Below are 27,016 nucleotides of genomic sequence, written 5' to 3' on the forward strand. Positions count from 1 at the left end.
CTTGTTTAAGCTGTCACGTGAGGATGAATAGCTTCGTTCTCAGGAGGGACATGAGGCTGCGAAGTTGATGCTGGTACCATACCATCAATGAGCAGTAGGACTCTAAAGCTGTCTCTGGCTTTGAGCTGCTGTGGGACTTCTTTTTCCCCCCCCGCCCTTTTTTTTTTTTTTTTTTTTATTGAGACAGAGTCTTGCTCTGTCGCCAGGCTGGAGGGCAATGGCGCGATCTTGGCTCACCACAACCTCTGCCTCCAGGGTTCAAGCGATTCTTCTGCTCCCACCTCCTGAGTAGCTGGGATTACAGGCATGCACCACCACGCCTGGGTAATTTTGTATTTTTAGTAGAGACGGGGTTTCTCCATGTTGGTCAGGCTGGTCTCGGACTCGCGACCTCAGGTGATCCACCTGCCTCAGCCTCCCAAGGTGTTGGGATTACAGGCATGAGCCACTGCACCCGGCCTGAGACTTCATTTTGAGGGGCCTGACCGTTAACCTTTGAGAGATCTCTCAGTTGGCAAGGCATGTCTGGAAGGAAGTCTGGTTCATCACAGCAGGGGCTGACATTCCTGTAGTAAGAGAGAGTTTGTGTCCTTGTGCTGATCACCACCATACCATGATTGCCCAGTCATAGAAGTTGCCAGGAGAAGAAAGAGATTAGAAGCAATGGTAAGGTGAACCCCTGAGTCACTACTCTTAGACTTCAGGAAGATTTGTATTTTTTTTTTTTTTTTTTTTTGGAGACAGAGTATGCCTCTGTCACCCAGGCTGGGGTTGCAGGCACAAGCTACTGCACCTGGCCTGTATTTTTTAAAAATCTGCAACAAATTTACTATCCTACTTGCATTTTATTTAAAATAATTCACTCATTTATTTTTAAAAACATAAATCACCTCAAACTGGTTTGCATTCTCTGGTTCCCTTCTGGGTAGGCAGTAGGAGGGTAATAGTACCATTAAACATTGGCCATGAGTGATGATGGGAGCTAGCGGTGGGGGTGTCATTTCCCTGATCTCCTCCTGGGGAAGACTGATCTGACCCCATCTTTACTGGTGTGTTTTGGCTGGAAAGGTAAGAATATTTTAAATGGTGTGATGTATCTCTTGCATACATTTGACGTTTGTGTGTGTCTTATACCTTGCTTTATTTTATCTCCTCGTGTCAACGATGATGTTGGTGTTAATGACAACCAGCATTTATTGGGCAGTTACTGTATGCCAGACAGTGTATTAAACACTTTACATATATTATTTACATTAATCATCCCTGAAAGTGTGGCATAAACACTTTGAGCCCAGTTTTCTAGGTAAGAAACAGGCCCAGAAAAGATAATTCAATCTCCAGGGTGGTAGCTAGACATGGCAGAACTGGGACTTGAACCAGAGTTTATTTGATTCCAGAGAGCGTGCTCTTCACTACCTTCCTGTGCAGCTTAATATCGAGTGCATGTGTGTGTTCTGGCTGTGGACAGTGTTTCTAAGCCTGTTGGATTACCTGCTGGTGCTAAAAGGAGTAACAAAAGAGCTTTCCAAGCCACTCTGGCTGAGAATTGAGTTGCAGGGATAAGGGACAAGGTAGACCTGTGTGCTCCCTATGGGACTTGAGAGAGGGACTCCAGGATCCCAGTAAGAGACAAGGGCACCATGCAGCTTCCTAGTAGCATCACATTTATTAGATAGGATAAGAAATGTTCTCTCAGCCATAGAGATGTCTCAGCATTTCCTCTTGACCCATTCCAGGGTTTCCTCTTTTGCAGAGTGGATATTTAGCCACACATGAGGTGTCAGTCATTTGCCAGGTCACTGGTAGGACACCGGCTTTTGGAGATCTGAAAACCACCCGTCCTCCATCCCAGGTGACTCCCGTTTTTCTGTTGCTCAGCCCAGGAGACTTTCCTGGTGTTTTTCTCGGTCCTGTATCATTAGTTCATTCACCCTCCCATCCTGTAGTGAGACCGGACTCTGAGGACCTTTCCCCACAGCCTTGTCAACCACAGCTACCCTTGAACCACATCCTGGACCGATCGATGGGGCTGGTTGTTTTCCTTTCAGCCAGCATTTGTTCACCTGCTTTCCCTTTTCCCTCTTTCCTGAATCTGTGTCCCTTCCAGAAACTCTGGTTCTGGATCAGCTTTTTGTTTTGTTGATAAAGGAGAAAGAGCAAGAGTGAGAGAGCGAGAGAGCGAGAGAGAGAGAGAGCCTTCAAGCTCCTCTCCGGGAGTACACATCTCCTTGAGGGAAAGAACACGCAGTGCCGGCCTTTGGAATTGGCAGCCAGTGTGCTGTTCTCCGTCTGATAAGAGGTACTGTAAATAAAACTGTACACCGTGGCCTGTTGTAAAATGCCCCGCGTCTGTACTCATTGTTCTGACAGCTTATGCTTTTTTTGGGTCTGCTGTTTTGGTACACTCTGTACTTCCTTATGTAAGCAGGCGTGCAGATCTCATCAGAACATTCAAGATGTTTATTTTAAAATCTCAAGGAATTTTGAAAAAAGGACACACCACTCAGCATTAGATGCTGGCAAACATTAGGTGTTTTTTCAGTGGTTCTTTTTTTCCCCCTTCTTATTATTAGCATGGGGGTGGGAGAGGTTTTGGAGAGGGAGGGATTTGGATTTTTTTTTCTTCACTCATTGGCTTCTGCCTTCCTCCCTTCAGAGAGACACCACCCCGTATCTGATTGCAGTCAATGTCTTCTGCTTCCTTCCTGGATGCCTGGGACCTCCTCAGCCTCATTTCTGGTTAGGGCAGGTAGGGAGGGAGGCTGTTTGTCAAGGGTGTGAGGGCAGCTGCAGGGAGCTTATCATGGCTTCTACTGGATTTCAGCTTTAATTGTCAGTGGGATCCTGGGCGTTTAGAGAAAGCTTTATATTTTTGAAAGTGCCCTGCTGGCTGTTCCCGACTTTGATTCCTGTGAGTTGGGGTGATCCTTGGCACAGAGGGAGAGCTGCTGCCACACACGGAGGCCTCAGTCCCACCTCTGGCATGTGCGTCCTCTCTTTCCACCAAACTTTAACCTGCTTTGAACCTTCCTCCTTCCTTTATCCCCAACCTTCTGGAGGTGTCAGGAAGTCAGGGAAAAAGGAGAAGAAGAGTGGGGGTCTGGAGAACCCAAAATGATCAGGGAGCTCCTTGCAGAGTGGTGCTTAGAACATCCCGAAGCCCTCATCTGCAGGGTCCCTGGGAGACTGGCAGGGGCAAGGATGTCTGCCTGTCTCTTTCACAGCTGGGTACCTGGAATCTCAGATAAACTCAGAGCCTGGGGTACAGAGTAGTCACTCGGCAGGTCACTGCCCGGGGGTAGGAGGCTCACTGACTATAGTGGAGGGAAGGCTTGTTTGTTGGGTACCACAGTGAGCATTGGACTGGGTTGGTAGGGAGGTCTCACACCAGAGGAAGCAGACAGCCCCACTTCCTAACCTTTCCTTTCTTTTTCTCTCAACTGCCTAAGACCTAGCCAGAGACCATGTCCTTGAGTTTTAAATAGGGGGTAGTAGAGAACTGAGTGTGCAGAATAAGGACTCTGCCACCCCCTAGGGGACAGACAGCTTGGCAGTGCCCTGAGTGGCCATTGTGCCCTTCCCAGGTGAGTTCTGCACCTAGGAACCTGCCTGGGGCTTTCTTTGCTTAACAAGCATTTAGTAGGCACAGACTGTGTGCCAGGCATGGCGCAGGGCATCAGGGATATGGTAAAGCCCAAGACAGGTGGGAACCTGCTCTCACAGAGCTTACAGTCCACTGGGAAGATGGAAGAGAGCCCCAAATACAGGACAGTCGAATGGGGCTCCAGGGGCTTGTCCAGAGAAGATTTCAGAGCCAGGTTGGCGAATAGTTGCTGACACGGACATATTGGTTCGATGGCAGATTTTTCTGCTCCCTTGAACAAAACAATCACTCATCTTTAAATTAGAGAAACAAGGTGGGGTGTGTGTGTGTGTTCATGTATGTGCACGTGTGGTACCATATGTCTTTATGAATGTGAGACTCACTTTACACAAGATAAATGGCCCCCAAGTAACTGTACATCCAATTCCAGTAAAATCAGCCATACTTTCATTGCATGAAGGGAACTCTTTCTTTAAAGGAAAAGTGACTGGAGATAAATGGTAGCTGCGACTTACTGGTTCTGTATATCTACCCACAAGCTGTGGGGTGGAGCACTTTCCCTACCTTGTCGCAACTCTCCGAAGGACCTCCCCTTACTGCTTCCATTTTACAGCTGAGGCGACAGGCTCCCTGAGATTGGCAGCTTGCTGAGGGTCACAGCTGGCAACTGGCTTGCCTGGGATTTGACCTCTGATCTGTCTGACCCAAATGTTGAGCTTGTAACCACACTGCGCTGTCTCCTGAGGTATAAATGGCACCAAGGACCTCTGCTGTCCACAGAGTGTTTTGTGATCTGCAAGGAGTTTCGTATTCATTCATGTCTATTATCCTGTTTGCTCCTCACAGCAGCCTCAGGGAGGCAGACAGATAGGCTTATGCCCATTTTACAGATTGGGAAATCAGTTCATCGAGGTGTGGTGACTAGTTGTGAGTGGCCAGGTTAGGCGTGGGATCTCGTGCCTGCACCTCTAGATCCTGCTGTTGTCCTCGGTTTGCTTGGATCTGTGATTGCTATGGATAGCAAGGGTCTAGCGCCCTTTATCTCCCGCTATTCTCTCTCTGCTATTTAATTTCTTTCCCACAATCTATCCCTTAACTTCCCCCATCCCCGCGTCTCCCACCTCAACCTCCCTCCATCCCGTGCAGCTGGCCTCCTTGCTCCTCTTCCCTTGCCTGGTGTGGATGTTGTCACATGGTGGCCTTGCTGTATGCAGATGTCAGCGCATCAGCGAGGGCCTCCCTGACTACCCTGTGTAAAAGAACAGCCCCTGGCACTCTCTGTTTATCTTCACTTAATGCTCTGTTGTTGTTGTTGTTGTTGTTGTTGTTTTGAGATAGGGTTTCACTCCTGTTTCCCAGGCTGGAGTGCAATGGTGCGATCTCAGCTCACTGCAACCTCTGCCTTTCGGGCTGAAGCTATTCTCCTGCCTCAGCTTCCTGAGTAGCTGGGATTTAAAATCAGCCACCATGCCTGGTCAATTTTTGTATTTTTAGTAGAGATGGGGTTGCACCATGTTGGCCAAGCTGGTCTTGAACTCCTGAGCTCAAGTGATCTACCCATCCTGGCCTCCCAAAGTGCTGGGATTACAGGCACGAGCCATTGTGCCTGACCCTCTTCACTTCATTTGTTTCTCTTTTTATCACTTATCACCACCTGGCCTGTTTTATATTTACTTGCTCTTTAAAAATCTGCCCTCCCCTCTTGAACATAAGCTCCCTGAGGACAGGGATTTCGTCTCTTTTGTTTATTTCCTGTAATCCACCTCTTGGCATATAGTTACTGGACATTCAAAAATCAGCTCCTGTGTGTAGGAAGGATATGGCAAGTCATGGCCATCCCAGAGCTGTGTCCCTGGAGTTCTCCCTACTCCAGGTTGAGCCCCAGGAAATTTTGTGGGTGTAAATGCTGCTGCTAGGTCCATGCACCCCCGCTGTGTTCAGCTGGCATGACCTTCTTCCCTCCTCCTTTGCCCCCTCCCATTGATGCTTTATAAATGTATTAGTGGCTGCATGATGTCACCGTAATGCATTTTGGGAATAGCCATGTGGTTTATACACACTTGAGTTGCTTTGAATGCAAACCTGACATCATACTGAAGGCAGCAGTGAACAACATATGCACAGTAAACAGGCAGAGACTGTCTTATTGATTAACAGATGAGGCCTCTATTATCGATCAAAGCTTGGCGAGGAAATTTATCACTTTTAATTTCAGGGCTGCCAAATATTTCTGCCTCTGAGCCAGCCATTACAGCGACGATTTAAAGGCACAAGACTCCTTGGGAGAGAGGATTTTGTCTGTCTCGCTCTGCTCCGCTCACGTGTCCGTGGAACTGCCTGTCTTTGCTCTCACCCTGGAGAGTTGGGGGGAAGTCAGAGCCTGTCCGGGTGGGCGTGGGAGTATTGGGGCTTTGTGAGTGGGGGCTAGCAGTGGGAGCTGACATTTGTGTTATCCACATGTAAGGAGGGACCTGGCCCAGAGTCAGTGAGGACAGGGGCTTTCACACGCTCAGCTCAGTGTCGTGACTTCAGCGAGGTGGGGGTGGAGTGGCGGGACTTTGAAGGCAGGCAGATGTGGTCAGGCTTGGGCCGAGGCAGCCGCTTTTACTAGATCATGTGTGCTTATCTGTCTTCATCTTCCTCTGCACTTGTCTGATGGTACACATCCGGCCCTTTATTTCCTACCTGGCCTCCTTCCTTTCTCTCTGCTTCTCAGTCATTAAAGCGGGAAGCTCCTCCAGCCCACATTGATGGCTGTTTTCTAAGAACCCTCTGGACCACATCCCTTGGAAGCCTGTGGCATGGTGGGCTCCTCGCCGACTGCAGGGCTTCAGTGTGGGAGCCCACAGGGTGCCCTCCCCTTCCCAGCCAGTGCTTCCCTCTTCGGGCCTTTGCTTCCCCTTTCTCCTTTACAGAGCCGTGAGAGCGGATAGAACCCAAAGAAGAAATACAATTAAAATCAGATTCCTTACAGATCCACAGAAAATCATTGATGGCTAATGATTTGGGACTGGGGGCAGTTTCTAATTGTGAGGGAGCTGTGACTTCATCTAGCCCCAGCTTTGCCATCCAGGCCCATTCTGCTCTTGGAGGTGCTGTCTGCATTTCCAGTGTAAATGGATGAAAGGTAGTCTTGGCTGCTACCCCTGCTCACACACGTCATCACTGCTTCGCCATCACTGGGGGCTAGAAGTTTTCTTGGCTCTTTCTTCAAAGCTCTCTAAACCGTACATCAGGTGCTTGGCCTGAGGGTGCCCTGTGGCTTGAAGGGACACCCAGAGGTCACCATGGGATTCTCTGTGCCTCCAGGTGAAATTCAACCCCAGCCACCTAAGGCAAATGACAATATTTATTTTTAAAGCTTTTCAGGAGAAGCGAGTTCATATCCTCCCTGGGGTACTTTGTCACCCACTTATCCGGCCAGTCGACTCACGTTTATTCAGCACCTACTAGAGTATACCCTGCTCATCAGTAGGAAGAGAGGTGTCAGTGAGACAGAGAAAGTCGATACCTCCGGAGGACCCCACCTTCTAGACTTCCTCTAGGGTCCTCATATTCTTCACTGCAAGAAGCATTTATTGGTATTGAAGTCTGTGCTGGAAGAGCTTGTATTTGGAGTTACATTCCTTCAGTATGTGCTGATTCTCCAAGGCAGAGGTTTCCAAATTTCTAGAAAAGTAGTGGAGCCATTTTTCCAGCCCCAAAGCCCTGATGTGTAAAATAGGTAAATTGAATTTTCATTCTGAGATGGGAGCTCAGACCCCACCCATGGAGTCTTATCCACAAAGCATCTTTGCAGATGGAACCCTAGGGAGGCCGAAGGGTACGGGGATTACTCTGAAATCAGGCTCTGAAATGAGGCTGCCTGTGTTTGAATTCACCTTTACTATGTTAACCACTGTGTGGCATTGGGCAAAGTGCTTAACCTCTCTGGGCTTGAATGTACTCATCTGCTACGTGGGGATAATGATAGCACATACTATATAAATGGTGGTTGTTAGGATGAATGATACATATTAAGCATCTAGCATCATGCCTGGTATATAGTCAAGCCTCAGGAAATCTGAGGTGATTTGAAGACAGCACTGTCGGCTACAAATTTGTGTAAAAAGTAGTTCTGGCTCGTATGAGGCTCTAATACAAAACTAAAACACAGGCGTATTTAAAGAAGAGCGAAGATGACCAGTCACACTGGCTCACACCTGGAACCCCCCCAGCACTTTGGGAGACCAAGGTAGGAGGATCACTTGAGCCCAGGAGCTCAAGACCAACCTGGGAAACACAGTGAGACCTCATCTCTAAATAAAAAACAACAAACAAACAAACAAACAAACGGAATTAGTCGGGCATGGTGGCATGCACCTATAGTCCCAGCTACTCAGGAGGCTGAGGTGGGAGGATCGCTTGAACCCAGGAGGTTGAGGCTGCTGTAAGCTATGATTGTACCACTGCACTCCAGCCTGGGTGACCGACAGGGACCCTATCTCAAAAACAACGACAACAAAGTGCTAAGACGTGTTGAAAGGAACAGAGTGCAGTGGCAGATTGGAAAGGGCAGAAGAGTAAGGGGCTGGAGAGCTTGATGTCCACAAACTCTGGCCTTGAAAATGGAGTGGGATTGGAACAGATGGAGGAATGGGACTGAGCATTGCTCAGGCACAGCGACTCTGGGAAGGTCAAGCAGTGCCCAGAGAGGGCTGGTGAGGACAGCTTACCTATGGAGGTGGGTGGCTAACCGGGACAGGTTATGGAGGGCCTTGAAGCCAAGTAGAGGAATTTAGAGTCAGTACACATTGGGAGGCATTCTATCTTCTTGAGTAAGAAAGTGTGAGGAATCAAGTGGCCGTAGAGGAACCTGCATGTGTTGAGTAGATTGCGGGTGGCTGGTGGTGTGGAAACCACCTCGCGTCTTACAGTGTTCTGAGTGTGACGCTGCAAGGGCCTGAATGGGGTGGTGACTGCAGTGGAATCGCTGCACCAAATGCCGTGGAAGAGTACATCTACGAGACATCTTGAAGGACAAATGCCAAGGCTTGTGACAGGTGACCCCTGGATCAGATAATATAGTAGAGCCATGAAGACAATTAGCCAATGATAAAAAGTACTGTTTCATCTTGACATGGTGGCATTATCACTTTAAGCCTTCTAAATGACAGTTCTGAGAAAGTTTATTAAATTGAGTTGCACTGAATTAATCTTATTTATTCCACAAATATGTATAGTAATAGGTTTCCACTGTGTGTCAGGCGGATGCAGCTGTGCACAAGATGACACGGTCCCTCCGCCAGGGAACTTACCATGTGATGAGAGAGAAAGACAGGGCCACGGGCATTTGGAATGGAGCACAGCAAGGGCCAATAACTGGAACATACCAGGTGCTATCAGAGCATAAAGGAGCCTTGCCTCACCTACACATGGGGGCCCGGGTACTGAAGTCGATGCATGAATGATGAATAGGACCTCCAACTGCACCATAGCAGCCAGGGAAGCGTGGGAGAATGTCAGAGGCAGAGGACATGCAGAAGAATGTGCTCAGGCCTAGCAATGAGGAAGAATATGGTTCCTCCAGGGAGCCCACGTGGCTCAGTGTAGCTGGAGAAAAGAGAGCAAGAGTGAGGTGTGAGAGACGAAGCAGGAAAGAGGAGCGTACCGAGAAGTGCTTTGTGAGTCACAGTAAGGAGTTTGAACCTTGTTCTCCAGGCACTGGGGGGTCATTCAGGGGTTTTAAATGGTCAGATGCAGGCAGCAGTTGGGGGTAGATGGTGAGTTTAGTTTTGGACACACTGAGGCAGAGGTCCCCGTGTACATCCAGGTAGAGGTATGTCAGCAATTCTTACCTTCCCATAAAGTACAGTTTAGGCAACAGGACACATTTCCCTGCGTTGGTATCATTTTTCTCCTGTCCTCCCATCACGTGGAGGTGGGTCTTCAGATCCTCCTTCTTCTTGAGGTATCTAACTTGGAGCCTATTTCTGTTTGTCTTGGTTATTCTGATTTTGTTTCTCCTTCTCTCTGGAAGAGCCCTAGACGAAGGCATTTGGAACTCAGTTGGCTGAATGTTCACCTCTTAGAGGAGGGTCTGAACCATGGATGATCCCTCACTCAGGATTTTCGCAGGTGTCCAGTCCCCTCCCCTAGTGTCCACCTGCACAGTTGTGGCCCAGGACCTCCCTCCTCACCAATGGACTATTGTTCTGGTGGTAACTGCCTCTCCTTTCTTTCAGCGGGTGCCAAAGCCTTTGTCTGTGATCAGTGCGGTGCACAGTTTTCGAAGGAGGATGCCCTGGAGACGCACAGGCAGACCCATACTGGTGAGTTGACTTGGATTCCTATTCTCCAGGTTTTCCACAGTGTTGGTGGCACTTGGACATGAACTGTCTGGGTGGCAACCTCTTTTTAGCAAATGTAACATCCAGTAATTTCCTGGGGGAGCTGTGAGTAGGGTGGGCTTCTGCCATGTTCAGCTACCCTTGGCTATGTGGCTGGCCCAGCAGAAGTTTACAAGTATGACATGGCCCCATGAGAACGGCTGTCCTAGATTAGGCCAGGATCTGTCTCTAACCGGACACTGAGATCCCATTTTCTTGGAGGTATCTAGTATGCTCTTGTTGAGGCCTCAGTCTGTGATGTTACCAAAACATCTTCTTCCTTTGGTCAGGAAATATGTCACACCCATCTGATGAGACTGAAACCCTCATGTGGCCATGGTGGGCTGGTCCTCCCTCTGCGAGAGCTGAGACGTTGTCTAAAATCAGTCTGTACACAGGATGCATCTGAACAATACTAACTCACAATGATAGAGCTTTATTTGATTTCAAGGAGATTGATTTCACTGCACCAAAGTCATCTGATGATTGTGATCAGAGTTGTTGTCACCAGATCGTCACAGCAGCTCACACTTAATACTCACAGTGAGGCAGGCACTGTTCTCAGGGCTTTAGGTCAGAGATCCCCAACCCCGGGATCATGGACTGGTGTCCGTGGTGGTCTGTTAGTAACCAGGCTGCATGGCAAGAGGCGAGCAGTGGGCAAGCAAGTGAAACTTCATCTTTATTTACAGCTGCTCCTCATTGCTCACATTACCACCTGAGCTCCTCCTCATGTCAGAGCAGCAGCAGCAGCATTAGATTCTCATAGGAGCACAAACCCTACTGTGAACTGTGCATGCAGGGAGTCTAGGTTGTGTGCTCCTTATGAGAATGTAATGCCTGATGATCTGTCACTGTCTCTCGTCACCCCCAGATGGTACCATCTAGTTGCAGGAGCTCAGGGCTCCCACTAATTCTACATTATGGTGAGTTGTATAATTAGTTCATTATATATTATAATGTAATAATAGAAATAAAGTACACAATAAATGTAATGTGCTTAAATCATCCCAGGAACACCCTCCTGTACCCGGCCGTATGTGAAAAAGTTGTCTTCCATAAAACTGATCCCTGGTGCCCAAAAGGTTGGGGACCACTGCTTTACGTGATCCCACCTGGCCAATCTCTCAGTAACGCTGTAAGGTAAGGTCGGAGGCTACTCTTACGTCATAGATGAGGAAACTGAGGCTGAAAGGAGGGAAAGTGACTTGCTGGAGTTGGTAATGGGGGCAGGTGTGGTAGAACCATATAGTTCAGAGCTGAGACTGCATGAGTTTAATCCTGACTGCCACTTCCTATTTGTGGGGCCATGGATAAATTATTTAAACTCTCTAAATATAGATTTCTCATCTGTTAGAAAAGTGGAGTAATATTAGTGTCTACCTCCTAGCATTAGGGTTGTTGTGGGGATGAAATAAGGTATTTTATTTAAAGTATTTCATGGCGTGTTTGGCTCATAGTAAGCACTCAATAAATAGTAGTAGGTATATTTAATGTAATAGATATTTATTGAGTTTCTACAATGTGCCTGGCACTGTTTAGGCATTTAAGATGTAGTAGTGCATGAGACAGATGACATTCCTGCCCCTCATGGAACTGAGCTTCTAGCTGGGAGACAGAATCAGCAAATAAGTGTACGATATCATGTCTGCTTATACATACTAAGTGCTACTAAGAAAAGGATAAGGAGTAGAGAATAATAGGGAGAAAAGAAATATCGTGGATATTTTGGGAGAAATGTTGTAGATAAAATGGTTAGGGAAGGCCTCTCCAAGAAGGTGGTATCTGGGCAGGGTCTTAAAAAGAGAAGGAATGAGCCACTCAAAAATTTTCTGGGAAGAATGTCTAAGCAAAGGGAGTGAGCACTTACGGGAGCCCTGAGGCTGGGTCAAGTCTGATAGGTTTAAGGACCCGCATGCAGAGCAGTGGTGGCCAGAGAGCTGGGAGTGATGTGTAGAGTGTGGTGAGGGGTGAGGACAGGATCTGGCAAGTCTCTCAGCCCTGGTAAAAGATCTGGGTTTTATTCTGCATGTGCTAAGAGTCCTTTGGAGGGTGAGAAAATATTTGCAAATCATATATTTGATGAGGAACTTATAGCTAGAAATAGAAAGAGGTCTTATAATTCAAAAACATAAACAAATAATCAAATTAAATAATGGGCAAAGGTTTTGAACAGATGTGTCTCCAAAGATAGACAAATAGCCAATGAGCACATGAAAAAGATGCTCAACTGCATTCACCATCAGGTAGATGCAAATCAAAACCACAGTGAGATACTGCTTCACACCCACTACAGTGTGGCTACAATAAAAAATACAGATAATAACAAGTGTTATCAAAAATGTGGAAAAACCAGAACTCTCATACTATGCTGGTGGGAGTGTAAAATGGTGCAGCCACTTTGGAAAACATTCTGGCGATTCCTCAAGAGGTTAGCTGAGGCAGGTAGATCACGAGGTCAGGAGATCAAGACTATACTGGCCAACATGGTGAAACCCCATCTCTACTAAAAAAGTACAAAAATTAGCTGGGCATGGTGGCATGTGTTTGTAATCCCAGCTACTTGGGAGGCTGAGGCAGGAAAATCACTTGAACCAGGGAGTTGGAGGTTGCAGTGAGCTGAGATTGCGCCACTCCAGTCTGGTATCAGAGTGAGACTCTGTCTCAAAAAAAAAAAAAAAAAAAAAAAAGGTTAAACATAGAATTACCATACGACACAGCAGTTCTTCTCTTAGGTATACAACCAAGAGAACTGAGAAGATATGTTTATAGCAGCATTATTCATAATAGCCAAAAAAAATAGAAACAACCCAATATGTGTCAACTGATGAATGGATAAACCAAGTGTGGTGTATTCATACCATGGTATACTGTTTGGCTCTAAAAAGGAATGAAGTACTGATACATACTACAACACAGATGAACTTGAACATGCTCTGTGAAAGAAGCCAGATGCAAAATGATTGTGTTCATGTGAAATATCTAGAATAAGCAAATCTATAGAGACAGAAAGTAAATTAGTAGGTGCCAGGGGCTGGGGTAGTTGTGAGGAAATGGAGAGTGACTGCTGATGAAGCCGGAGTTTCTTCGTGGAGTGATGAAAATGTTCTAAAATTGATCATGGTGATGACTGCACAGCTTTGAATACTGAGGCTCCTCGACTTAAAATGGGGCTGTGTCCTGCTAAACCCATCGTAAGTTGAAAAGATAATAAATTGAAAATGCATTTAATACAACTAACCTACTGAACATCATAGCTTAGCCTAGCCTGCCTTAAATGTGCGCCGAATACTTACATTAGCCAACGGTTGGGCAAAATCATCTAATATAAACCTATTTTATAATAAAAGTGTTAAAGATCTCATGGAATTTATTATATCCTGTACATTACTTCAAAACTGTGATGGTTTCCCACAATTATAAAGTTGAAAAATCCTAAGTCAGGGACCATTCTATGTACTAGTTGAACTGTACACTTTAAAAGACATGAATTTTATATTGTATGGTATGTGTATTAGATCTCTGAAAAGTGGCATGGGTGTGTACATGTATACAAATGAGCTCTGCCAATGTCAGGAAGAGTCACTGGCATCACTCGTGCCACCTCTCTTTCATATGTAGATACACACACACACACACACACACACATATATGTATACATACACAAACATATACGCACAAACAGAGTGATGTGCCATGTATTAAGCCGTTCTTGCATTGCGGTAAAGAAATACCTGAGACTGGGTAATTTGCAAAGAGGTTTAATTGGCTCACAGTTCTGCAGGCTTTCCAGGAAGCATGATGCTGGCATCTGCTCAGGCTCTGGGGAGGCCTCAGGAAGCTTACAACCATGGTGGAAGGCAAAGGGGGAGCAGGCATGTCACATGGCCAGAGCAGGAGCTAGAGAGAGAGAGTTGGGCGAGGGGGAAGCTGCTGCACACTTTTAAATGACCAGTTCTCTCAGAGAACTCACTCATTGTCATGAGAATAGCACCAAGAGGATGGTGCTAAATCATTCAGGATAAACCCATCCCCATGATCCAATCGCCTCGCACCAGGCCCCACCTCCAACACTGGGGATTACAGTTCAATATGAGATTTGGGCAGGACAAATATCCAAACTATATCACACCATATAATGACATTTTGGTCAACAATGGATTGCATATATGATAGTGGTCTCATAAGATTATAATACCATATTTTTACTGTACCTTTTCTACATTTAGATGTGTTTAGATACATAAATACTTACCATTGTGTTATAATTGCCTGCAGTGTTTAGTACAGTAGCATGCTCTAAAGGTTTGTAGCCTAGGAGCAGTTGGCTGTCCCATATAGCCTTGGTGTGCAGAAGGCTGTACCATCTAGGCTTATGTAAGTGTGCTCTAGGATGTAGCCTAGAAGCTACCCACTAGGAAGTGGAGAGCTGGAACTTGACCCAACTCACATGCTCTTTCTACAACTCCCCAACTGGCTGCACATTGACTGAGTGTTGTCCATGGGCTAAAAGGCTCAGGATCATTTAGCTCACTACCCCATCATGGGCAGGGCTCTTTTGGCTCCCTGTGCCCTATTTAAGACAAAATTGTCTAATGAAACATTTCTCAGAACATATCCTTATCACTAAGTGACATTTGACTGTACACACACATGCACACACACACACATACATAGCTTTACTGAGATATAATACATACACACACACACAGATGCACATTTATAGAGAAGGTGGAAAAGTAGTCCATTGAAAGATTTTGACTGGGAGAATGACATGACTTGATATATGTGTTTAAAAGATTATTCTGGATCTTGTGTTGAGGATTGACCATAGAGAGTATTGTCATGTAACAAACCACTGCAATAGTAGCTTGAAACAATAAAGTGTTATTGTCTCTGACAGTTCTGTGGGTAACTGGGCTCAGCTGGGTGGTTTTCACTTGGGGTCTCATGTGGTTTCCATCAGGTAATGGCTGGAGCCGATGTTATCTGAAGACTCAACTGGGCTGGATGTCCGAGGTAGCTCCTTCACTCAATTATCTGAGTCTCAGTGTTCCTTTGCATGGCTTCTCTCTTCAGCAGAGTAACCTGCATTTGTTGTGTGACAGCTCAGGTTTCCAGGAGTCAGGACACAGGAACTGCCAGCCCTCTAAAAGCTAGGCTGGAAGTGCACAGCATTACTTCCACCATATTTCATCAATCCGATAGTCATAGGTCAGCCCCAGATGGAAGGTGGTGGAAGGCTGGACTCTCCTCAGTAGGGAAGTGACAGAAACCTATAGGGAAGGAGGAATTGATGGCAGCCATCTTTGGAAACAGGCTGCCACAGGGGACTCAAGTGGAAGAAGGAAGAACACCAGTCAGCTGCTGTTAAGATTATTGTCGTCAATATTTCAGCATTCTTGCCCTTTTCTAAGTGGACAACATGCCTCCTAAATGGTACCTTGAGCTTTGACCTGGAGGGGTCTTGCCCTGTCATGATGGGAGGAGAGCTTTACAGGTGAGCTGTCGTTCCAGTCAGCGCGTCCCTAGCTCAGTTATAGAGAAGGTGACCTGGCTAGGTTATTTTGCCCAGGGTTCCAGAGCTTGTTGTCATGAAAGCAAGGGGAGGACCGAGTCTTCCAGGGTCCCAGCCATTTTCTTATTGCTAGACCGCAGGTAACTGAGAATCCCACTCTGAGAGTTCTAATCTGGGGGAATGAGCTGTGAGCCAGCTTTGCCAAGCAGCTTAATTCTGTCCATCCCGATTACATTTGCAGCATCAGGGAGCAAGCTGCCCTCTCAGCCAGAGGCAGGGGAGCAAGCTGAGTCCCCGAGGGATGAGCAGCTGTGGAGGTTGTTCCCAGGTGGACCCCAGACGTATGGAGCACCCCCTGTGCACCTGGCACCCGCTGGGGATATGATGGTGACCAACTCAGGCACACGCCCTGCTCTTGAAAGAAGCTGAAGGTCTGAATATGGTGGCCTGGGCCCTTTGTTTTCCCCCAGAGATCTTGTGGATGGGGCTTCTCTGCTGGAGGAGGGAGAGGTCAGCTACCGAGTGCCCCCTGCTGATGTTAAGGTAAAATGTGGCTTGCTCGATAGGCCACATGTGGTGTGCTCAATAGAGATTGAGTAAACTGAACTCTTGAAAGGATGGGGAATGGAGAAAATGAATCCAAATTAGGGGTGAGAGACCAAGGTGGATGCTTTGAGAAAGGCTCCCTGCCAGCCTTAGTATGAGCTGTGGGTGAGCTCCCCCAGCAGGGAAGAGCCACTTCCTTGTGTGGGGCAGGTGTCGTGCTCAGTGCCGAGGGGAGATTTGACAGCAGCCTTACCCTCAGGATAGGGCTGGCAAAGAGGGGTCCTTTGTGACCCTGGTGACTCTTTCTGACATGTGGCAGAGCTCATTTATCACTCATAGCTCTACTTCCTGCTGAACTCAGGTGGATTTTCAGTTCCCCTAATAATCAATGAGAGAATACAATCTGAAATCTATTTGCCCTCTCTATTCCAGGAAAGGGGACCCTGGAGGAAGGGAGTTTCCTGATAACAGGGAACACTGAAAATATCACTGAAGCTGTTGGAGTGGGAAAAGCCAGGTGGGGGACCAGGTATCGTTGGGAAACCAACAGGAGAGTAGGTAGGGAAGAGCTCTGAAATAGAGAAGGAACGGGCCAGGCACGTTGGCTCACGCCTGCAGTCCCAGCACTTTGGGAGTCCGAGGTGGGCGGATCGTGAGGTCAGGAGATGAGACCATCCTGGCTAACACAGTGAAACCCCATCTCTACTAAAAATACAAAAAATTAGCCGGGCGTGGTGGCAGGCACCTGTAGTCCTAGCTACTCGGAAGGCTGAGGCAGGAGAATGGCATGAACCCAGGAGGCGGAGCTTGCAGTGAGCCGAAATTGCACCACTGCACTCCAGCCTGGGCGACAGAGCGAGACTCCGTCTCAAAAAAAAAAAAAAAAAAAAGAGAAGGAATGGAGACCCTGAGACAGTGAAAATAATGCCAATACCACTTGATATGTTTGCTACCTTAGTTTATAAAACACATTCGTCTATTATACCCATTTAACAGAGGAGACCATGGGGCCCTAGACACTACCCACTAGGAAGTGGAGAACTGGAACTTGACCCAACTCCAACTCAAGTGCTCTTTCTACTACTCCCTGGCTGCCTCTGCATTGACTGAGTGTTATCCAGGAGTCTGTAGGCTGAATGGTTCAGAGTGATCCTGTTTAGAGGTCATTGAGCTCATGGCCCTGCCTGGGAAGAGCTCTTTTGGATCCCTGTGCCCCACTGCACTGTGAAGCCCCAACACCCTGATGTGCACATCCTCCTCCTGGAGTAGGATACAGTTTGCCTGAATCAGATCAGTTTCATATCCAAGGCTGCCACGTGGGAGTTCATGGAGTTCACGTGTGGCTTTGCATAGGGCAGGTGGTTATGGTGTCATACAGGTATTCTTGAAACTGGAAAATGAACTTAAGGGAAACTATTTCCAATTCCAGTCTATCCAAGAGAAGGGCATCTTCACATCTCACCCCTTTTGACCCTACTTGACCTGGATTTCTGTCCTGGTGTGTGTGACCCCTCCATGCCCCCTGCCCTCAAGATCTTGACGGGCTCAAGCTGGTGTTCTAGGAGGCCACGCTGACGATGGTTGGGCTGGGCTCAGGCTTTGTTGTCACATTCAGTTTTCTGTTTTGGTACAACGAAGACTTTGAGGAGATAAACAGAGATCATTTTACACCTTTTATATTATGACAAATACATATTGCAAAACACTGCTGCTTCCAAAATGTTTGGGTTGCAGAGCAGTGAGGAATTAACAGCTAGGCAGTTCCCGAGATGCTTGTGCTTCATTTACACATCAGAATTTTTTTTACACTGTTCAGTGAAATAAAAGTGAGAAAACACACATACACGCACGTGCACACCCACGTGCACACCCAGCGCACCACCTGGCTGCTGTATCAGGAATGTCTTAAATTAGCAAGTAGTTCTTTAAGTCCAGATAAACTGATAAATACCATTAATGGCTTAATTTATACTCTGGGTTTGAAATTTGACACACGGACACTATCTTGGCTCAGGAAGCACAAGTGGTTTTGTGCCAGAGGTTTTAATGACCGATCAGTAATATAAATTGCTGCATCACTGAGCAGAAATAGCTTCTCCATGTCATTTGATCTGGAAACTTCTCTGGCCAGGCAGCAGTTAATAAATTTAAAAATAATTACCCTCTTTATTCAAAGTCAAACTAATTAGGAGTGGGTTTTACAAATCATAATGTTGTTCAAGCCACTGTACATCCCCATTTGGGACTTGAACAGGCCTGGGGGCAACAGACAGGATCCGTGGTGTTAATTAGAGGGCAGTGAGATAACTTGGCTGCTGAGCTCCAGGGTAGGAGGCTGGGCAGTCTTCAGTATGCCTTCGGGAGAAAATGGGAGGTCTGAGTGAAGAGGCCACGAGGGTGACCTGTAGGAACCTTCAACTCTTTCAGTCCATCTGTAGGGGACCCAGAGCAGCTACCTATTTGTAATCTGAACATGAGGGAGTTGGGGCCAGGGCTGGTCTGTGTGGACCTGGCCAGAGAGACTGAGGGAGTCAGGGAGCAGGAAAGGGGGATGGGCAAATGACTGCCTGGGGACACAAGACCTGCATGAAGGCAGAGAAGTGGATGGGATGATCTCTAGAGGGCATTACTTCCTAGGAAAGTTTGAGCCCTAATAGAGTGGTGCAGGTTTGTCATGCAAATTGCAGGGAAGAGGAACCCCAGGAAGCCTAAAATCAGGGTGTCAAGTGCAGGGTATTTGGTGCATAGTGACCCAGAACTTGGGATCTGGTGTCAGACCATCTAGATTCCAATTCCAGCCCCATTACAGACTGGATAATCTCAATATAGGCCTTGCATGGATAAGCGCTCAGGAAATGGAGGTGCCAGTTTCTCTCATTGTATCATCCTCGTCTTCCTTAGAGGCCTCTGAGAACATGTATTTCTCCCACTGGGTTGGTGACGGGGAAGGGCCAAGTCAGTGAGGATGGTGATGGCGGAACAGGAACAGTATACACCTGCTTTGCAAGGCCATAGTGAGGTCTTCCAGGATCCTTGACTATGTCCTCTGGCCAAGAGGACATTTGCAATGTGCCCACTGAACTAACAGTTGAGAGAAGTGAGGGCAGATTGAAGCTCCATACCTTGAGCAATCTCATGGAGCAGATTTGGTAGATCTTAAGGCCCTGAGGTCTGGAATGCCTAAAGATTCCCAGAGGAACCATTCCCTGTTGATATCTAAATACATGATATGTAAACCCAGGCCAGACAGGCCGCAAAACTGGAATCGAGACTAAGCAGGTATGCCAGCCTCCAGGAGCACCAGGCCTGTGCCCTTCCACATCTTGGAGGAGGCTTCAGTGACTGGTGAAGGCTCAGGAATTTTGGGTTGCTGGTGGGGTCCTGAACCATATCTGCTATCACCAGGAACCTGGATATTCCCTATCTCCTGACTTCTTCAAATAGAACCTTCTACCTCATCCTACCTTTTCCCCAGTAAGAAAAAAGAGACAAAGAAGCAGACAAAGATAGCTCAGGTCATTCCTAGCCTTCTGAGGCTGGGAAGCTTAAGGGCACCCTCTGCAGGCCCAGGATACTAGGTTGAACTAGACCCTAGACTTACCCTGGAGCAATTCAGCTCTCTTTTCCAGCCCTCAACCTGCCCTGCAAGGTCTGCCAGGTTAGTGACTCAAGTTTGCTGTCAGAATAGCCTGTATAGCTGGCTTATCCTGTAGTTCCTTCATTTCCTCGTTCTCTGAGTTTTTAGGTACCTACTGTATGCTAGGTACTTTGTGGACTTAATACATAATAGTGAACAGAAATTGGACCCTGCCTTCCTGAAGGTTACGGGATTGTGAAGGAAATGAGCATGTAGGCTTAACTTGCCTCAGGCACAGATAATTCAACAGTTGTACTCTTTTGGATACTTTTGAGTTATTATTTTATGAAGTCTTCACTATAGTCCAAAAATAGAGACCTTTTTTCCTCCCTAATCTTTGCCAGAGAAAACTGAGTCCCAGAAAGGTTAAGGAAGACCGATCCGGGGCAGGACTTGAATGTGTGCCTTGGCCTTCTGTACCCCAGAGCCCACATGTTAGCATTGTCGTCCCTCCCTGTGGTGGCCTGGCTATCAGCTCTCATGTGTGGATCAATGGATCAAAGCCCCTATTTGAAAAAGGGGGTCCGTTAAGAACAAACAATCCAAACTAGAATTAGGGCCCACAAGTTCAGCCCAAGGTTCTCTCCACTGTGATTGCAAAATAAGTACTTTCTTTTACTGGCCTAGAAAAAGTTGCTTAGTTTCCACATGACTGCGTCACAGGGGAAGCCACTCAACCAGATGCAAATGTTGAGATGCTGGTTCTCATCCACTGTGTGTTGGCTGCAAGAGTCTTGCAGTCCAGAAACAGCACACCTCTGGCAGCTGAGGGTCCATGCTGCAGACTCTGCTCTTCCCTCCTAGTAGGAAGTGGGCATTGGAGGGAACCCCACCCAAAGGGTCCCCTTGGTTTTGGTGTGAAGGAGGCTAGGAGGCATATACTCTCTCTTCCCCCCACTCTCTGTTTCTCTCTGTTTCCCTTTCTCTTTGCACTGTGTGGCTTTCCCCTTTGGAGGTGCAGAACTCTATCTCCAACCTTGCTGTTGGCTGCCTGCTTGCACTGGCCCCTCTCTCTCTCCTGTTATGTTAATAATATTTGGAGGAAGCTTCAGGGACAGTCCCTGGCTCTGAACTTCAGAGTAGAAAATGAAGTCCTTGTTTGGAGAATTTTCTGTAGTGCGTCATCATGGTGGGAGAAGGGGGTGGGGTGGGAGTAGCAGGCAAGGCAGAGGACTTATTTTATTGTATTGCATTTTATTATTATTATTATTATTTTTGAGACAGAGTCTCACTCTGTCACCCAGGCTGGAGTGCAGAAGGCAGAGGATTTAAAAGGGTGAGCAGCGACGCTGCTTCCCTCAGGATAGCTGCTGGCCTTGCCCCCTCATGCCCTGAGCTTGGCACGAGGGACAGTGCTGGGCACCAAGGAGTCTGTAATGATAGGAAAACTAGCAACTGTTCTGGTTCCTCCTCTCAAGAACAGCCTCCCAGTGGCCGGTCCCAGAGGAGCTGGGAGGGGGCCAGATGATGACAAATAACTTAATCTACCTAAGCTTTACATGAAAAAAAAAAAAAAGTCTGAACGAGCCTCAAACCCCTGCCCAAGGTGGAGGGTATCGAGGAGGACAGGACAGTGAGTCATCAGAGGGACAAGCAGACTCCGTGTGGTTTGCTGTGACCTCCCCATTGAAAACATAATAACATTTGACTTTTATAAATATCAGAGGTGATTTGTATAGCATTTCACATTCTGTGCCAAGGAATTTAACATGAGAAAGCTCAGGCTCAAGAACGGCCGCGGAACGTCATAGGCACTTTGGGAGGAGGGTCATGTGCTGCTGTTTGTACAGTCAGTGCCCCAGCATAGATTTACTCTTGACCTAATTTCATGCTGTTACTATAAAGGCATGTTTGATGCCTAATATAGAGTTTTATTTTCCAAGCACAGGCTCTCGGCTGTGCTGGAGCCGCTTGCTGTAGAGTAGGGAGGAACAACTCAGCCGTCTCCTGCTGTCCCAGACCAACCATTCTTTCTCTCCATTGTTCATCCTAGCGGCTCCCAGGGCCCCTCTGGCCACCTTCTGGAGGGGCCCCCGATACTATTTTTTAAATTAATAAATTTCATTTTTTTAAGAGCAGCTTTAGGTTATAGCAAAATGGAATGGAAAGTATAGAGTTCTCGTTGTACCCCCTGTCCTCACACGCAAGTGCACAGCCTCCTCCACCATCAACATCCCACACCACATCGGTGGTGCGCTTGTCACAATCGGTGAGCCTACGCTGTCACATCACTATCACCCAGGGCCCACAGTTCACATAAGGGTCCCCTCCTGTGGACCCTCTGTACTAGAGACCCCCGTCTCTACTCAAAATACGTCTGTGGATTTGGACAGATGTGTAAGGACATGCACCCACCATTGTTGTATCATACAGAATAGCCACTTCACTGTCCTGAAAGTCCTTTGTGCTGTGCCGTTTCATCACCCCAGCGCATTTTATATGAAGCATCACTCTCCTGGACAGTGATTTGAGGGGATCAATGGTGTTTGGCTCTTTTGGGATTGGAGAAGGAGAATCGATGCAAGGCAGGGTTGGATTAGAAAGGGCTGAAGCTCATTTCCTCCACAGACATCTTGAGTGTCGTTTGATGCCAGACATGGATGCTGGGTCCTGGGATAGGGATGTTGGACATGTATGCTGGGACCCGGGACGGGGATGCCGGACATGGATGCCACTGGGTCCTGGGACGGGGATGCCGGACATGGATGTTGGGCCCCAGGATGGGGATGCTGGACATGGATGCTGCTGGGTCCTGGGACGGGGATGCCGGACATGGATGCTGCTGGATCCCGGGACGGGGATGCTGGACATGGATGCTGCTGGGTCCCGGGACGGGGATGCTGGACATGGATGCTGGGCCCCGGGATGGGGATGCCGGACATGGATGCCGCTGGGCAGTGGGCAGAACACAGACCTTGCCCTTCCCGGGCCTCTCACCCTAGCAGAAATGTGATTGCAGATTATCATTGGGGATGTGGAGGCAGCATGGTGTTTGGAAGCAATAATGAATTAGGAAAAGGAGAACTGGGTTCTTATCCTGGCTCTGCTGTGGACTTGCTTCATACGGGACAAATGGCTTCGTTTCCTTGCTTCTCTCAAGGTAGGGTGTGGGAATTGGGCAAGAAAAGTGCTCTTTGGGGGGTTCTCTGGTTCCAAGGACAGCCTAAGATTCTGATCTTGTGTTGATGGTCTGTGTTTTTCTCAGCCTTAGTTTTTCACGTTTGTAAACGATGATTAATAATCATAATGGTTGCCGTAAGAACTACATAAAATCATACATGTGGGGCCAGGCGTGGTGGCTCACACCTGTAATCCCAGCACTTTGGGAGGCCGAGGCGGGCAGATCACGAGGTCAGGAGATCAAGACCATCCTGGCTAACACGGTGAAACCCCATCTCTACTAAAAATACAAAAAATTAGCCAGGTGTGGTGGTGGGCGCCTGTAGTCCCAGCTACTTGGGAGGCTGAGGCAGGAGAATGGTGTGAACCTGGGAGGCAGGGCTTACAGTGAGCAGAGATCACGCCACTGCACTCCTGCCTGGGTGACAGAGTGAGACTCCGTCTCAAAAAAAAAAAAAAAAGAAAAAGAAAAAGAAAAAAAGAAAAAAAATCATACATGTGAAGCCCTGAGCCCTGGAAAGGAGGACTGATGTATGCATAAGTGGTAGCTACTTGCTACTGTTATTTTTAGAGGCCTGCAGCTTCTGTCCCTCACCAGTAGACAAGAATTCCTCCACTTTATTTAGTAGCTTATTCAGTAACAATGTATTAAATACCGACTGTGTCTGAAGAAGGGATTAAAGATGACGATCTTTTGCCTCTTAAAAACTGTTCTAGGAATTGGAGGGGAAGGATAGAGTCTGATCTTTGAGGACTATTATTCAGAGCGTGGTCTGTGCTCAGCACTGCTGCTTTTCATGTATGGTCCAATATAATCATCAGGACACCACTAAGGGGGCTTCGCTGTCTGCATCACTGATGCGGAATCACAGCCTCAGAGAGGCTTAAATAATATGACTCATCCAGTGGCAGGACTGGGATTCCAGGTTGGTGTTTCTTGGGGTGATCTGGTGGGACTCACCGTACTCACTGGTCTGAGTTGCCCCTTCACTCTCAGAACTGTCCCCACATCTGAGTCCTGATAATCAACCTCAGTTCTTGATCTCAAGTTTCCACTCGTCTCCCCTCGTGCCCATGCTCAGCCCCCCAAGCTTCCCCTTTATCCCTCTCTCTCCCACTGTCCACTCCTGTCTTTCCTCTCTGACTTCTCACCCTTCTCCTTAGTGATGCCACGGCTGCCCGATGACAGAAAGGAGTTAATAAAAACCGATGTGTAACTGAAACTTGAAAGGCCATAAATCGCCTTGTTTTTTCTAGGATGTTGGTAGCATTTTGATTTAATAGTTGGACAAACACAAGGGCCTATTTTATTCAGAGTTTACAGGCCTCAAGGCTGTTATTCCTCCAAAGTTAATAGCATTGAAATTGCAGGGTTTGCTATAATTTGCCTATCGCTTTCTGCTCCACCATTGATGTTTATTGTCAGCAGGATGGAATCTCAGTCCGACTCACTTAGATAACATGTCTGTTCAACATTTAGATAATTGTACCATCATTAACTTGTCACATTATTTTAGAGATTCGAAACAGAGGCAGGGTAAGTAGAGGTACCCAAGGGTAGTGGAGGTGGGAGGAGGAGGAGGAGGAGGAGGAGGAGGAGGAGTTGGAGACAACCTTCTGAGTTAGACAGCCAGGAGAGGAGAAAGTTCATTGCACACTCTCGGCATTTCATTGCAGGTGTCTAAGTTAAGGAGGGGTGTGCCGCCAAGCCGGGCCCAGGGTTGCTCCCTGAGGAGTCCGGGGACCAGTGTCTCAACCACCGACCGCAGTGGCAGTAGGGCCTGTTATCAGCAGGCTCCTGAGACAGTGTGGCAAATGCTCAGAAACCCTTGGCGTTTCCTCCCCGACTTTGGCCTTTATGTACCAAAGTTTCTAAACGTTCCTTAGGGATGCTGATTGCAACATTATTTGTAATTACAAAGCAATGAGCATGACCTAAATATCCAAAGGTGAGGAGTCTGTTAATGATGGTGTGGAAAGATGCCCATGATGTTTTGCATGATAAAAGCTGGTTAGAGAAAACAGGTTGTATAGTGTGGTCCCATTTCATATAAAATACTAAAGACATCCTATAAGACTCTGTAATGCTCTATACCTGTTAACAATGATGATCTTTAGAAGTGGGATTATAGGGCAAAGGTGTTTTACTTTCTGCTTTATCTATTTTTGAGTAATAATAGTGATGATTTACAAGCACGTATCACATAATTTTAAAAATTAAAGTCACTTTATAAATAAGAAAAATATCACCTTCGAGTCTCTGTCTATGGAAGGAGGACTTCTAAAAAGAAAAGGCTGCGAGTACAAGTAAATGAGTTTTGGGAGCATTCATGGACATCAATATCTCAGCCACACTGGCAGGTGCCTCAGTTTCCCGCTGTTAGAACAGATAAATGCCAGATGGAGAATGCAGCACAGGGGAATGGGCCTGTGCCAGCACTCAGAGGTCAGGGCTGCTGTCCTGTTCACTATGGGCCTGACAGAGGAAGTGAGTAAGAAGAGAGCTTTTTCTTACACTGACATAAGGACTGCGGTCACACCTGGAGGGGGTGACAGAGGCCACAAATAAGAATGAGCTCAGCTGGAAGTGGGAGTGACTCCCCATGTGGGAGACTTGGGGATCAATTAAATATCAACAGCAGTGGGGCACTGAGTTTGGAACACAAAACTACCCTCGGGAAATAACGGGGTATTTGCTCCCTGTTCCCATGGTACCACGAGGTCACACAGGTGACTACAGTGCTGTCCATCTGGCTTTGGACACTGTTATCTCCTGCATTCCCAGGGCCTTCTGTGTGACATGGGCAAGAGAACTGTCACTATTGCCTGTCTCCAATCTGTGTGTGCCACAGTGACACAGGGAGTAGGAACAAAAATGCACAAGGCAAAACCCATAGGTTAATGTTTCCCCAACTGTACTGTAAATAATGCAGATATTTGGGGGTGGTAGAGACAAACAATATAAATATTTTATAGACTGTAGGTTAAATAATGTATATATTTAGAAAAGCAGCTTAAATATTTCATATGCTGCAGTGAAGATTCCTGCTTAGAGGCATAATTTGGGCTGGTGAGGGCTGTGGGTTAAGGATGGGGTCCTGCAGAGCCCCGGGCGGAGGGAGTAGAGGGGATGCAGTTAAAGTGTGTGTGTGAGATTGGAGTGTTGTAAGGACAGGCAGGTATCAATTATTTGGAACCCAAGTAGTTGGACGTCTCCGATCTTTTTAACTATCCTGTGCTCTTTTTGTTTTTAATGTGGGAGAGAGACAAATGACTACCTAATAACAAGAATTTATTTTTGGAAAGTAACTCCCAACCCAAGAGAATTGAAAATGTGTCCATGTAAAAACTTCCTCATGAACATTCATAGCAGTGTTGTTCACAGTAGCCAATCAAAGTGGAAACTACCCAACTGTCTATCAGCTGATGCATGGATATACAAAATGTGGTATATCCATATACCATGGACTGTAATTTGGCCATAAGAAGAGTAAAATATTGATACGTGTTACAGCATGGATGAACTTCGGAAATCCCGTGCTGAGTGAAACAAGCAAGACATGAAAGGCCATGAATTAGGCCGGGCGCGGTGGCTCAAGCCTGTAATCCCAGCACTTTGGGAGGCCGAGACGGGCGGATCACGAGGTCAGGAGATCGAGACCATCCTGGCTAACACGGTGAAACCCCGTCTCTACTAAAAATACAAAAAACTAGCCGGGCGAGGTGGCGGGCGCCTGTAGTCCCAGCTACTCCGGAGGCTGAGGCAGGAGAATGGCGTAAACCCGGGAGGCGGAGCTTGCAGTGAGCTGAGATCCGGCCACTGCAGTCCAGCCCGGGCTACAGAGCAAGACTCCGTCTCAAAAAAAAAAAAAAAAAAAAGAAAGGCCATGAATTATATGATTCCATCTATGTGAAAATGTTCAGAACAGAAAGCTCTAGACGGTTAGTAGGTTAGTGGGTGCCACAGGTTTTGGGGAGGGGAAAATGGGAAGTGACTACTAATGGGTAGTCACTTTTTGGAGTGATGAAGATATTCTGGAATTAGATAGTGGTGGTGATGGTATTCAGCTTTGTGAATACATTAAAACCAATAAAAGGGCCGGGCACAGTGGCTCATGCTTTGGGAGGTTGAGGCAGAAGGATCACTTGAGCCCAGGAGCTTGAGGCTGCAGTGAGCTTTGATGGCACCACTGTACTCCAGGCTGGGTAACAGAGCAAGACCC

At 47.2% G+C, this 27,016-nt stretch overlaps 1 protein-coding gene across 2 annotated transcripts in view; it reads left to right on the plus strand.

Moving 5' to 3' along the window:
- The window catches only part of ZBTB16 (zinc finger and BTB domain containing 16), a 196,701-nt gene that overhangs the window by 118,071 nt on the left and 51,614 nt on the right, over window positions 1-27,016 (plus strand). For both annotated transcript variants that reach the window (XM_008020947.3, XM_038005165.2), the window contains one exon: window positions 9,829-9,915. In XM_008020947.3, coding sequence (XP_008019138.2) covers window positions 9,829-9,915 — 87 coding nt within the window. The remainder of the gene's footprint in view (window positions 1-9,828; window positions 9,916-27,016) is intronic.

Source organism: Chlorocebus sabaeus, chromosome 1 (genome assembly GCF_047675955.1).
Source record: "Chlorocebus sabaeus isolate Y175 chromosome 1, mChlSab1.0.hap1, whole genome shotgun sequence".
NCBI lineage: Eukaryota > Metazoa > Chordata > Mammalia > Primates > Cercopithecidae > Chlorocebus > Chlorocebus sabaeus.